This window comes from Oncorhynchus kisutch, linkage group LG25 (genome assembly GCF_002021735.2).
Source record: "Oncorhynchus kisutch isolate 150728-3 linkage group LG25, Okis_V2, whole genome shotgun sequence".
Lineage (NCBI taxonomy): Eukaryota > Metazoa > Chordata > Actinopteri > Salmoniformes > Salmonidae > Oncorhynchus > Oncorhynchus kisutch.
This window is the reverse complement of record NC_034198.2, coordinates 34,794,812-34,809,256: the sequence shown is the minus strand read 5'-3', so window position 1 is coordinate 34,809,256 and position 14,445 is coordinate 34,794,812. Positions and strand designations below refer to the sequence as shown.

The following is a 14,445-nucleotide window of genomic DNA, read 5'->3' as shown; positions in this document are numbered from 1 at the left end:
ATCTAAACTAATGTTGAATAAAGTTATTCAATATTAACAGTAGATTTCTCATTGGTGTGTATTTTCCTCTGTCTGCAGGAAATGGATGCAGGTTTCCTCTTTGAGAAGCCCAACATCTTCTGCCACTTTGCCCAAGGCATCGGCGAGCCCAAATACTTCCCTATTCCAGACTGGGTGGTTCTGAACAAGCTGCTACTGGAGGGCCTGGACAGCTACAACGAAATCAACGCTGTCATGAACCTGGTGAGTCCACTATGACACACTACAAAAGCAAATACCTTGTGTTGGCATTGCGTCATCACTGGATAGTACCCAGAGTAGTTAAAAACCTGATTGAGATGAAGAGAGAGTCTAGTCCTAGACCTTCCTGTTGTGACCCTGTTTGTTTGTGTGCATGCGTGCATGTGTTTCTTCTTCAGGTGCTGTTTGAGGATGCAATGTCCCATATCTGCCGTATCAACCGTATCCTGGAGTCTCCTCGCGGTAACGCCCTGCTGGTCGGGGTGGGCGGCAGCGGCAAGCAGTCTCTGTCTCGCCTCGCTGCCAGCATCGCCAACCTGGAGGTGTTCCAGATCACCCTGAGGAAAGGCTATGGCATCCCCGACCTCAAGGTGTGATGCTATGCTCTGGCTACCTGTTAACCTCTGTTAAGATGCTGACACACATCTCCCTTGCCCTCCTCTCTCCTCCTCTCCCCACCCTTCTCCCTCGGTCTCCTGGTAGTTGGACGTGGCTGCCCAGTACATGAAGGCTGGGGTGAAGAACATAGGGACGGTGTTCCTGATGACCGACAGCCAGGTGGCCGAGGAGGAGTTCCTGGTGCTGATCAATGATCTGCTGGCATCGGGGGAGATCCCTGGTCTGTTCCAAGACGATGAGGTGGAGAACATCATTGTTGCCATGAGGAACGAGGTCAAGGCTGTGGGCCTGCCAGACTCACGCGAAAACTGCTGGAAGTTCTTCATCGACAGAGTCCGCAAACAGCTCAAGGTGATACTCAGTGTGGCCAGTCTGGCTTGTCATTGGGGGCTGTTGAGGGTTTTGGTCTGTATGTTCAGCAGCATTACAGAGGGGTCACCCAGCTAGCACATAACGTTCTGAGAACCATATGTTTCTTGGAGCTTGGTTAAAGCGTGGTTGTCAATCAATGAAATGTATTTATAAAGCCATTTTTACATCAGCAGATGTCACAAAGTGTTTATACAGAAACCCAGCCTCAAACTCCAAAGAGAAGGAATGCAGATGTAGAAGCACAGTGGCTAGGAAAAACTCCATAGAAAGGCAGGAATCTAGGAAGAAACCTAGAGAAGAACCAGGCCCTGAGGGGTAGCCAGTCCTCTTCTGTCTGTGCCCAGTGGAGATTATAAGAGTACATGGCCATTAAGGCCAGATCATTCTTTAAGATGTTCAAACGTTAATAGATGACCAGCAGTGTCAAATAATAATCACAGTGGTTATAGAGGGTGCAACAGGTCAGCACCTCAGAAGTAAATGTCAGTTGGCTTTTCAATGCCAAGCATTCAGAGTAGTAGTGTGTAGTGTGTTTGGTGAACAGGTCAGGATTCCATAGCCGCAGGCCGAACAGCAGAAACTGGAGCAGCAGCACAATATACTGGGTACGGGGACAGCCAGGAGTCATCAGGCCAGGTAGTCCTGAGGCATAGTCCTAGGGCTCAGGTCCTCTGGGAGGGGAGAGTTAGAGGGAGCATACTTAAAATCACACAGGACACCAGATAAGACAGGAGAATTACACCAGATAGGACAGACTGACCCCGCCGCCCCCGGCACATAGACTATTGCAGCATAAATAGTGGCGACTTACTACCCTGAGACAAGACGGAGTATAGCCCACGAAAATCTCCCCCACCACACGAGCCCGAGGGGGCGCAAAACCAGACTGGAAGATCAGTGACTCTACCCCCTGAAGTTAAGTATATCGAGAGAAAAAAAAGCCAGTGACTCAGCTCCTGTAATAGGGTCAGGGGCAGAGAATCCCAGTGGAGAGAGGGGAGCCGGCCAGGGAGAGACAGCAAGGGTGGTTTGTCACTCCAGTGCCTTGTCATTCACCTTCGCACCCCTGGGCCAGACTACACGCAATCATAGGACCTACTGAAGAAATTAGTCTTCAGTAAAGACTTGCAAACGTAATAAGTTGGTGGTCCGATGGTCCAGGATAATGAGGATTTTTAAAAGATTCACAATATCGGTTCCACGGGACAAAACTAGATCCAGGGTATGATTGTGGCAATGCGTAGGTCTGGAGACATGTTGGACAAAACCCACTGAGTCGATGATGGCTCCGATAGCCTTTTGGAATGGGTCTGTGGACTTCTCCATGTGAATATTGAAGTCACCAAACTTTTTTATATTACATGCCATGACGACAAGGTGCGATAGGAATTCAGGGAACTCGGCGGGGAACACTGTATACGGTCCAGGAGGCCTTTAAACAGTAGCTATAAAAAGTGATTGAGTCAGCTGCATAGATTTCATGACTAGAAGCTCAAAATTTGAAAACAGTCTTTTTTTTTCTTGTAAATTGAAATTTGCTGTCATAAATGTTAGCAACACCTCCACCTTTGCGGGATGAGAGAGGGATATGGTCATTAGTGTAACCAGCAGGAGAGGCCTCATTTAACGCAGTAAATTCATCAGGCTTGAGCCATGTTTCAGTCAGGCCAATCACATCAGGTTTATGGTCAGTGAAGGATCTAACATGAAGTATTCCTATTTTAAGATATGAGGTATTATCACAATCTCTTTCAGTAATGGCTAACAGCCTGCTGCCTGCACCCTATCTCATTGTGGAGCTAGAGGAGTTAGAGCCTTGTCTATGTTGATAGATAAGATGAGAGCACCCCTCCAGCTAGGATGGATTCTGTCATTCTTTAGCAGGCCAGGCTTGGTCCTGTTTTTTGGTGAGTCTCAGAATGTGTTCCAGTTATCCACAAATTCGAAAAACTGTTTTCAACCAGCGATTTGTGTGAGTCGGGCTGTAAAACTCATCACTCCCCCTAACTGGGAGGGGGCCAGAGACAATTACTCAATATCAACACATCTTTCTAGCGAAGTTACACGCTCAAGTTATGTTGCACTTGGTGACCTATGAATGTTTAATCCTAACATTGTTGCTGCTGACGTGGATAACAATATCCCTATAACATTTACACCAGTGTTCCCCAACTGGCGACCTGCGGGCCAAATTTGTTATCTGAGCTAAAACCCAAACTTTTTTTTGTGTGTGGAATTGTCATTGTTGGACATAAATGACTATAAAAAAAACACCAGGAAATCAGCTCCAATTGATTTTAATTTAAGAAATCGGTTTCCAAGTATCAATAATCAATATCAATGTAATACTATAAAAAAATGTAAAAAACATGAGAAATAAGAAATACACTATATATACAAAAGTATGTGGACAACCCTTCAAATTAGTGGATTACTTTCTGTTTAGTGTGTTTTGCACCTGACGGAGCTGTTTCGGTTGTGCTTCTTTGTTTCTTTGTTTGATAGTGTTCAGTTTAAATAAATAACATGAACAAGTACCACGCTGCGCTTTGGTCCTCACCTACTTCCACCGACGACCGTTACACTTGTCTGCTAAATGAACTAGTGTAGCCCACAGCCATTTGGCATAGCCAGATGAGGACCTAATATAAGGACAACTCAGAGTATGCTATTCTGTTCTTCTGAAATAGACTACATTTTCTTAATTTCATGCTTCTTTAGACCTGTTGTAACGGCTTTCTTCCTGGGAAGGAGAGGCGGACTAAAACACAGCGTGGTTGGAGTTCATGTTATTTTAATAAGGTAACTCAACATGAACAGAATACAAAACAATAAACGTGAAAACCGAAACAGTCCTATCTGGTGCAGAAAACACAAAGACAGGAAACAATCACCCACAAACCCCAACACAAAACAAGCTACCTAAATATGGTTCCCAATCAGAGACAAATGACTAATTTGACTGAGAACCATATCAGGCCAAACACAGGAAGACAAACTAGACACACAACATAGAATGCCCACCCAGCTCACGTCCTGACCAACACTAAAACAAGGAAAACACACAAGAACTATGGTCAGAACGTGACACCTGTCTAAAATAAATAATAGATTTATTGTGAAGGTGAAGGCTATATTACATGGGTTTATTAGACTTTTTTAAATGTAGTTGTTCCAAAGGTCTGCATCAGTGGATGTGTGGAAGCAAAGAGATTATATATTAGTTTGTTAATTAACGGTGAATTACAGTGAGACCGACAGTTATTTGCTTGACAATCACCGGCTGACGAAATTGTGTGACCGCCACAGCCCTAGTGGTGCGGTCTACCCAACGCATCACCAGGGGCACACTGCCTGCCCTCCAAGACACCTACTGTACAGCACCCGTCACAGGAAGGCCAAAAAAGTCATCAAGGACATCAACCACCTGAGCCACTGCCTGTTCACCCCGCTACCATCTAGAAGGCAAGGTCAATATAGGTGCATCAAAGCTGGGACCAAGACTGAAAAACAGCTTCTATCTCAAGCCCATCAGACTGTTAAATAGCCATCACTAGCCAGCCTCCACCCAGTACCCTGCCCTGAACTTAAGTCACTGTCACTAGCCGGCTACCACTCGGTTACTCAACCCTGCACGTTAGAGGCTGCTGCTCTATGTACATAGTGTAATGAAACAGCAGGGAGCAGGTCTCGACCTTCGAGCCTGAGGTCCGGCGTGCTTTTGCGACTGTGCCGCAAAAGCATGCTCAAGTGGCAGAGTCGATTTCCGCGCTTATACACCCAGGGTCGTTACACTACTCCCTCCTTTCAAAGAGCGCGTCCTCGCGCTAGCTTGCGACTCTACGTCTTACAGGAACGCGCTCACCGGCCAAGCACACGCACTGTCGTGGATGGGAGGTCCGATCACTTCTGACACCAATGTAATGAAACAGCAGGGAGCAGGTCTCGAACCCTCGACCTTCGAGCCCGAGGTCCGGCGCGCTAGTGACTGTGCTGCAAAAGCATGCTCGAACGGCAGAATCGATTTCCGCGCTTATAAACCCAGGGTCGTTACAATAGACATGGAATCACCGGTCACTTTAAATGGAACACTAGTTACTTTAATAATGTTTACATACTGTTTTACTAATTTCATATGTATATACTGTATTCTACTGTATTTTAGTCAATGCCACTCAGACATAGCTCATCCAATTATTTATATATTTCTTAATTCCATTATTTTACTTTTAGATGTGTGTATTGTTGTGAATTGTTAGATACTACTGCACTGTTGGAGCTAGAAGCACAAGTATTTAGCTACACTCACAATAACATCTGCTAAATATGTGGATGTGACTAATAAAATTAGATTTCACTAGATCCATGGATAGATAACAGAAGACCACAGGATTTTGGATGATCACTGATGCCGTGTCACAATAAATGAAATGCATGATTAATGCATGAGAAAATACATTTCCATGTGTCCTATCTGTGTTTGGAGTTCAAAAAAGTTTCCCCAAAATAGTTAGGGATAGTGATGAGGTATTAAAAGTATTATTGAAACGTTAAGTGAAAGGTTTAAGGAAGTTAGTTAAAAACCTCCAAATAACCTTTAGATTCCATTCTTAGAGTGTTAAAAAAAACGTTCAATAATAACCAGAAAACATTTTGAGAATGTTCGCATAATGTTATTTTAATTACCTTCAAATAATTTCCGTTCTCAGAGCGTTAATAAAACCTCCCAGGCAAACTTTCAGGGAACCAGAGTAAAACATTCTCAGAACCTCCCTGCAACCTAAAAATTAACATTCCCAGATCAGGCTACATTTTCACTTCTGTTTTCAGAGCATTTAAAAAGTGTTTAATTTTCCCGGGCAGGAAACGTATGGCTTCGTTGCCACAACCAATGTGAAGCCAAAAACATACATTCCCACAACTTCCAAGGAACCAAATATGCTAGGTGGGTAAAGTGTGTGTGCGTTTGTGTGTTGTCCTGTAGGTGATCCTGTGTTTCTCTCCGGTGGGATCCACTCTGAGGGTGCGAGCCAGGAAGTTCCCTGCGGTGGTCAACTGCACCTCCATTGACTGGTTCCACGAGTGGCCAGAGGAGGCGCTGGTGTCTGTCAGTGCTCGCTTCCTCTCCGAGACAGAGGGCATCATGGTGAGGAAGACACGTTATACACCCCTCAACCCCCTTCCAAAACAATCCCTAGCCCATTCCCTGAGTTGCCTCATGTAGACCCCTCATCTAGCTTTTACTGTATTCCTGTGTGTAACGATTTTCTCTCTCCCCCCCAGCCCGAGGTGAAGGACTCTCTGAGCCAGTTCATGGCCTTTGTCCATAAGACAGTGAATGAGATGTCCAAGTCCTACCTGCTGTCAGACCGTCGCTACAACTACACCACGCCGAAGACCTTCCTAGAGCAGATCAAACTCTACCAGAACCTCCTGGCCGTCAAGAGGAGCGAGCTGCTGTCCAAGATGGAGCGCCTGGAGAACGGATTAACCAAACTGGAGAACACCTCCGCTCAGGTCAGATATACAGTATACCACCACACACACGGTCTGGGAGTTAGTTATCCACCTGCACTAAATGTAACACAAACAGGCTATTACATTCTATACTGTATCAATATCATATCTTCGTTTTAAGATTTCTATATAATTTGTGCCCTTTCAAATTATTTGTGCTACTCATTCAAATGAGTGGAATCAGCTATTTCAGCTACACTCGTTGCTGACAGGTGTACTGTATAAAATCGAGCACATGGCCATGCAATCTCCATAGACAAACATTGGCAGTAGAATGGCCTTAATGAAGTGCTCAGTGACTTTCAACGTGGCACCGTCATCGGATGCCACCTTTCCAACAAGTCAGTTCGTCAAATTTGTGTCCTGCTAGAGCTGCCCCTGTCAACTGTAAGTGCTGTTATTGTGAAGTGGAAATGTCTAGGAGCAACAACAGCTCAGCCGCGAAGTGGTAGGCCACACAAGTTCACAGAACGGGACCGCCGAATGCTGAATTGCGTAGCGTGACAACATCGTCTGTCCTCGGTTGCAATACAACACTCACTACTGAATTCCAAACTGCATCTGGAAGCAACATCAGCACAATAAACGGTTCGTCGGGAACTTCATGAAATGGGTTTCCATGGCTGAGCAGCCGCACACAAGCCTAAGATCACCATGCGCAATACCAAGCGTCAGCTGGAGTCATGTAAAACCCACTGCTTTGGACTCTGGAGCAGTGGAAACACGTTCTCTGTAGTGATGAATCACACTTTACTATCTGGCAGTCCAACGGATGAATCTGGGTTTGGCGGATGCCAGGAAAACGCTACCTGCCACGATGCATAATACCAACTGTAAAGTTTGGTGGAGGAGGAATAATGGTCTGGGGCTGTTTTTCATGGTCTGGGCTAGGCCCCTTAGTTCCAGTGGAAGGGAAATCTTAACAGCATACAATGACATTCTAGATGATTCTGTGCTTTCAACTTTGAGGCAACTGTTTGCGAGGTCCATACAGAAATGGTTTGTCAAGATTGGTGTGGAATAACTTGATTGGCCTGCCCAACATCAGTGCCCGGCCTCACTAATACTCTTAGAGTGACAGGGGATGGAACTAGGTATGGTGTTGAAAGCGGCATGGAGAGAGAGAGCGGAGAGGAAGGACTCAAGTAGCAGAGTAAACTATACAAATGGACGTTACACACGGCGTATCACATTTAAACTTCTTATGGACTTGGTCCCTGTGGCGGGATCAAAATCAGCGGAAATTTTAGAGCGCCACCAATAGTTTTCGATAAAACTCAAACTTTCTATAAAACACACATGCAAGGTAGTGAATTAAAGCTACACTCGTTGTGAATCTAGCCACCGAGTCAGATTTGTGAAATGCTTTTCGGCGAAAGCATGAGAAGCTATTATCTGATAGCATGCACCCCCCAAAATACCAGAACGTCATCTAAACAACAGATTTTGCGGTAGCCGGCGCTACCCAAAACACAGAAATAAAATATAAAACATTCATTACCTTTGACGAGCTTCTTTGTTGGCACTCCTATATGTCACATAAACATCACAATTGGGTCTTTTTCCCGATTAAATCCATCATTGTATACCCAAAATGTGATTTGCTGAAGACCGGTCTGATCCAGAAAAATGCCCCTTTACAAGACGCAACGTCACTTTTTAAAATGACAAAAGCTGCCTATAAACTTTAAAAAATCACTTCAAACTACTTTTCTAAACCAACTTTAGGTATTAATAAATGTTAATAATCTATCAAATTGATCACGGGGCGATCTGTATTCGATAGCAGCAAGTCTTGAAATCATAACATAACATCCTGCGGTGAGCCCCAAGAAAGGAAGTGCCTAAACGTCATCAAACCAAGGATAAAGTAGCCAAAAAATGCCAGTACTGGCGACATCGTGTGGAAGCTGTAGGCGTTTACAGGGGATCCTCATGTATTTTCTTTAGCCTTAGACAATACATTGACTGGCGGATGAATATTATTTTTGTGTTTTTGGTGAACAGTTTTTCGAAGGATTTTTACTCCTAAACACGTTATGTTATAGCCACAGACACGATTTAACCAGTTTTAGAGACTTCAGAGTGTTTTCTATACACACACACACTTATCATATGCATATACTATATTCCTGGCATGAGTAGCAGGACGCTGAATTGTTGCGCGATTTTAAACAAAAAGCTGCGAAAATTCGCAGCCTCCTTAACAGGTTTTAACAAACCAAACATTCAAATACCATTACTGTGAAACAAACAAGAAATAGGACAGAAAAACAGAAAACTTGAGCATGCATAACTATTCACCCCCCCCCCTAAAGTCAATACTTTGTAGAGCCACGTTTTGCAGTAATTACAGCTGCAAGGCCCTTGGGTTATGTCTCTATAAACTTAGCACATCTAGCCACTGGGATTTTTGCCCATTCTTCAAGGCAAAACTGCTCCAGCTCCTTCAAGTTGGATGGGTTCTGATGGTGCAATCTTTAAGTCATTCCACAGATTCTCAATTTGATTGAGGTCTGGGCTTTGACTAGGCCTTTCCAAGACATTTAAATGTTTCCCCTTAAACCACTCAAGTGTTGCTTTAGCAGTATGCTTAGGGTCATTGTCCTGCTGGAAGGTGAACCAGTCTCTAATCTCTGGAAGTCTGAAACAGGTTTCCCTCAAGAATTTCCCTGTATTTAAAGCCATCCATCATTCCTTCAATTGTGACCAGTTTCCCAGCCCCTGCCGATGAAAATCATCCCCACAGCACGATCCTGCTACCAACATGCTTCACTGTGAGGATGGTGTTCTCGGGGTGATGAGAAGTGTTGGGTTTCCGCCACACATAGCGTTATCCTTGATGGCCAAAAAGCTCAATTTTAGTCTCATCTGACCAGAGTACTTTCTTCCATATGTTTGGGGAGTCTCCCACATGCCTTTTGATGAACACCAAACATGTTTGCTTATTTATTTCTGGACACTCTTCTGTAAAGCCCAGCTCTGTGGAGTGTACGGCTTAAAGTGGTCCTATGGATAGATACTCCAATTTCCACTGTGGAGCTTTGCAGCTCCTTCTGGGTTATCTTTTGTTTTTTTGTTGCCTCTCTGATTAATTCCATTGAATAATGAATTTAATGGTGCTCCGTGGGATGTTCAAAGTTTCGGATATTTTTTATAACCCAACCCTGATCTGTACTTCTGATCTGTACTTCTCCACAACCGTTTGGAGAGCTCCTTGGTCTTCATAGTGCCGCTTGCTTGTTAGTGCCCCTTGCTTAGTGGTGTTGCAGACTCTGGGGCCTTTCAGAACAGGTGTATATATACTGAGATCAGGTGACAGATCATGTGACACTTAGATTGCACACAGGTGGACTTTATTTAACTAATTATGTGACTTCTGAAGGTAATTGGTTGCACCAGATCTTATTTAGTTTTGACAACATTTTTGTTTGATTAGAGTTAGCAAGCTAGTCCCATGTGTAACAATTGTCTTCCTCTTCTGATGAGGAATAAGAAGGATCGGACCAATACGCAGCCTGGTAAGTGTCCATGTTAAATTTATTCAATAACTGAACACTGAAACACAACCGAAACAGTCCTGTCTGGTAGAGACACAGAGACAGAAAACAACTACCCACAAACACAGGTGGGAACAGGCTACCTAAGTATGATTCTCAATCAAAGACAACGATTGCCAGCTGCTTCTGATTGGGAACCATACCAGGCCAAACACATAGAAATACAAAACCTAGACTACAAAACATAGAATGCCCACCCCAACTCATGCCCTGACCAAACTAAAACAGAGACATAAAAAAGGAACTAAGGTCAGGACGTGACAGTAACCCACCCCCAAAGGTGCGGACTCCGGACGCAAAACCTAAACCCATAGGGGAGGGTCTGGGTGTGCATCTGTCCGCAGTGGCGGTTCTGGCGCGGGACATGGACCCCAATCCACTTTAGTCTTGGCCCACTTAGGTGGCGCCTTTGGAGCGGCGACCCTCGCCACCGACCCCGGACTGGAGACCCTTTCAGCGGGCCCCGAATAAACGGGAGACTCTGGCAGCGCCGGAGTGAAGGGCGCACCCAGCCTGGTGCGTGGGGCTGCCACAGGAGGCCTGGTGTGTGGAGGAGGCACCGGATGGACCGGACCGTGGAGGCGTACTGAAGGTCTCGAGCACCGAGCCTGCACAACCTGTCCTGGCTGGATACTCCCTGTAGCCCGGCAAGTGCAGCGGGGTGGAACAGACCGCTGGCGAACCCGGGGACACCATGCGTAGGGTTGGTGCCATATAACCCGTGCCGAGGAGACGCACTGGAGACCAGATGCGCGGAGCCGGCTTCATTATTCCTGGCTCGATGCCCACTCTAGCCCGGCCTATACGAGGAGCTGCGATGTAGCGCACCGGGCTATGCCTGCGCACTGGGGACACCGTGCGCCTCACGGCATAACACGGTGCCTGCCCGGTCAACCTCTCGCCACGGTAAGCACGGGGAGTTGGCTCAGGTCTCCTACCTGACTTAGCCACACTCCCCGTGTGCTCACCCCAATACATTTTTGGGGCTGCCTTTCGTCTCTGTTGTGCTAACTAACCCCGGTGACTAACTCCTCATATCGCCGCCGCTCGGCTTTAGCTGCCTCCAGCTCTTCCCTGGGGCGGCGATATTCCCCAGCCTGTGCCCAGGGTCCCTTACCGTCCAAAATCTCCTCCCAAGTCCAGGAGTCCAGAACCCTCTGCTCCAGGTTACCAAGCTGCTTGGTCCTTTTTTGGTGGGTAGTTCTGTAACGGTTGTCGTTGGTGGAAGAAGGAGAGGACCAAGGTGCAGCGTGTTACGTGTTCGGGATCTTTTAATTACACTGAACACTAGAACAAAACGGAACAAACGAAACAGTCCTGTCTGGAACAGAGACAGAGACAGAAAACAACTACCCACCAAAAAAGGACCAAGCAGCGTGGTAACCTGGAGCAGATTGGGAACCATACCAGGCCAAACACATAGAAATACAAAACCTAGACTACATAACATAGAATGCCCACCCCAACTCACACCCTGACGTAACTAGACATAAAAAAGGAACTAAGGTCAGGACGTGACACCAAGGGTGAACCCATGCTATGTTTTTGCTCTGCTAGCCATACGCCGAGTGCGGCAGGAAATCAATATCATCTAATTATCGATATTGGTGCCCACCACTAGTCATTACTGTATTATTGATACATTTATAACCCACCAAACTTGAATTTACCAATGAAGTTGACTAAGAACATATTCTCCTTTTACACCAATGATGAACAACCTGCAGAAGTGTTGCACAGCGTTGTCTTCTGTCTCTGATGTGTGTGTAGTTGTGTTCTGTTTCTGATGTGTGTGTTCCCTCCACCAGGTGGATGATCTGAAGGCCAAGCTGGCCGTGCAGGAGGTGGAGCTCAAGCAGAAGAATGAGGATGCTGACAAGCTCATCGAGGTGGTCGGTGTAGAAACAGAGAAAGTGTCCAAGGAGAAGGTCATAGCCAACGATGAGGAGCTCAAAGTGCAAGTAATCGCCAAGAATGTGGGAGAGAAACAGAGGTCTTGTGAAGAGGACTTGGCCAAAGCAGAACCTGCACTGTTGGCTGCCCAGGAGGCTCTCAACACTCTCAACAAGGTCTGGATGTGTGTGTGTGTGGGGGTTGGTTTCTAAAATCCCCAAATGTCCCCACAAGGATAAAACAAGGAAAATTCTCCCGGAGGGGCCATTTCCCACGTCCCCATGAGGACAAAGGCTATTTTAAGTTTAAAGAGTTAGTGGTTATAGTTAAGTTTAGGGAATTTGAATGGAAATTCATTTTAGGGCCCCACGGTGATAGAACATAACGTGTGTGTGTGTGTGTGTGTGTAAGTATGTATAGAGCTTTCAACACATTCTAGGATAGTTAACAAGATTAGTAGGAATCGAGCATTGAAACTACTGCAGTGAGCCGAAAATGCTGAAGAGTGTATGTATGTGTTGTTCAGTGAGTTAAGTGATTCTGTGTGTCATATAACCTCTCTGTTCCCCCTGTACTGCAGAACAACCTGACAGAGTTGAAGTCATTTGGCTCACCTCCGGAGGCGGTGGTGAACGTGATGGGTGCTGTGATGATCCTGATGGCCCCCGGAGGGAAGGTGCCTAAAGACAAGAGCTGGAAGGCTGCCAAGAACATCATGGCTAAGGTGGACGCCTTCCTGGACGCCCTGATCAACTACAACAAGGAGAACATCCCTGACACCTGCATTAAGGCCTTCCAGTGAGAAACACAAACCTAGCTGACACCCAAACACTTTAGCTGATTCATCAGGAAATCCTTATTTCTCTGAAGATTTGAGTCCCTTTTCCCCTTATATTCTTTTATATCTTGTTGATGATAGATTTTGTGTGTATCTTCTTTTTATTCCCTGTGCAGACCGTTTAAGAACGACCCCACATTCGAGCCAGAATACATCCGCTCTAAGTCACTTGCTGCTGCAGGTCTGTGTTCGTGGTGCATCAACATTGTGATGTTCTACGAGGTGTACTGTGATGTGGAGCCCAAGCGCCAGACTCTGGCCCAGGCCAATGCTGAGCTAGCCGCTGCCTTGGACAAACTCTCCATCATCAAGACCAAGATCAATGTGAGAGAATACAATAGAATTGTTACAAAACCGATTAACTAGCCTTCTAATATAGTTGCACTCGCTAAATCTAGGGGTCTTAGGCCTAGTTAACTGGTCTGTAACCTGATTTAAGATGTGCATCTACAGTGAGATTCAAAAGTATTGGGACAGTGACATTTTTGGGGGGACCTTTTACTCCAGCACTTTGGATTTGAAATGATACAATGACTAAAAGGTTAGAGTGCAGACTGTCAGTTTTAATTTGAGGGTATTTTCATTGATATCAGGTGAACTTTTGAGAAATTACAGCACTTTTTGGACATAATCTCCCCATTTTAGGGGACCACAAGTATTTGGCGAATTCACTTATGTATGACCGATCGGCTCGATTTGAAATTGTGTTTTTTAAATTGGATAAAAGGAGAGACTCAGAGCTAGGAAATGTTATATCATACACTATAGTTGAGGAACAATGGGAAAGTAATTCTGCTTTGAAAGGTGATAAACGTGTAACCTCACTTTTGAAAAAATGGCCCTATCTATGTTTTGGTACCTACTGGAGAGCTCTTCTTTGTCTACACCCATTCAGCATCGTTCACACCCTCTTAAAAGCTTTAGCCCCACCCTTCTCTTTAAGGATTCACATGTGAGGCTATGTAGTAAACAACCAAAGATTTCAAGACTAAAGGCTGGCTTATACTATGGGTTTGTTCGTAAATTTAATCTGGAGTGCTAGAGTGTGCTCTGGGTATTCGTAAATTCAGAGCGTTTCGTCAGTTATTCTGCGCTCTGGCACACTCAGATGAGAGTGCTCTGAAATCGGAGTAGATAGCCAGAGCGAATTTACCAGCTACGGCTATCAACTGTTTTTGCAGTGACATCATAAACATATTAGTGAAATAGTTACTTGCATAGTGGAGTCTTTTGTTTAGACATGTAGCTAGCTAGCTAAACAATTAACCATAATCCCAACTCATAACATTACTACCCTGCATGAATCTGCAGGTAGCTAACCAACCAGGTTCAATGTTAGCTAGCTAACATTAGGCTATAACTAGCAATGCAAATGGCTCTGAGATACAAATAATATTACTACACAGATCATACACGTAACGTTAGCTAGCTAGCTAACAGTACACTTTAACTTGAAATGAAAACGACTTTCTGACAAAATTAGAAAAGCGTAATATCTGAAAATGTAGCTTGCTAGACTCTCTTACCCGTATACATGGATGGATGCTTCTCCCTCTCTTTGTCACGGTTGCCTTTAGTTGGAAGATGTAATCCGGAGATGTAATCCAAGCAGACCACCATAGTCCC

At 45.2% G+C, this 14,445-nt stretch overlaps 1 protein-coding gene across 1 annotated transcript in view; it reads left to right on the top strand.

The window, feature by feature from the left end:
* LOC109889439 (dynein heavy chain 17, axonemal) overlaps positions 1–14,445 on the top strand; it is an 80,397-nt gene that overhangs the window by 37,427 nt on the left and 28,525 nt on the right. The window contains exons 50-57 of the mRNA XM_031804569.1: positions 79–243; positions 420–611; positions 724–990; positions 5,996–6,157; positions 6,295–6,528; positions 11,897–12,157; positions 12,562–12,779; positions 12,936–13,143. Of these exons, the coding sequence (XP_031660429.1) occupies positions 79–243; positions 420–611; positions 724–990; positions 5,996–6,157; positions 6,295–6,528; positions 11,897–12,157; positions 12,562–12,779; positions 12,936–13,143 (1,707 nt within the window). The remainder of the gene's footprint in view (positions 1–78; positions 244–419; positions 612–723; positions 991–5,995; positions 6,158–6,294; positions 6,529–11,896; positions 12,158–12,561; positions 12,780–12,935; positions 13,144–14,445) is intronic.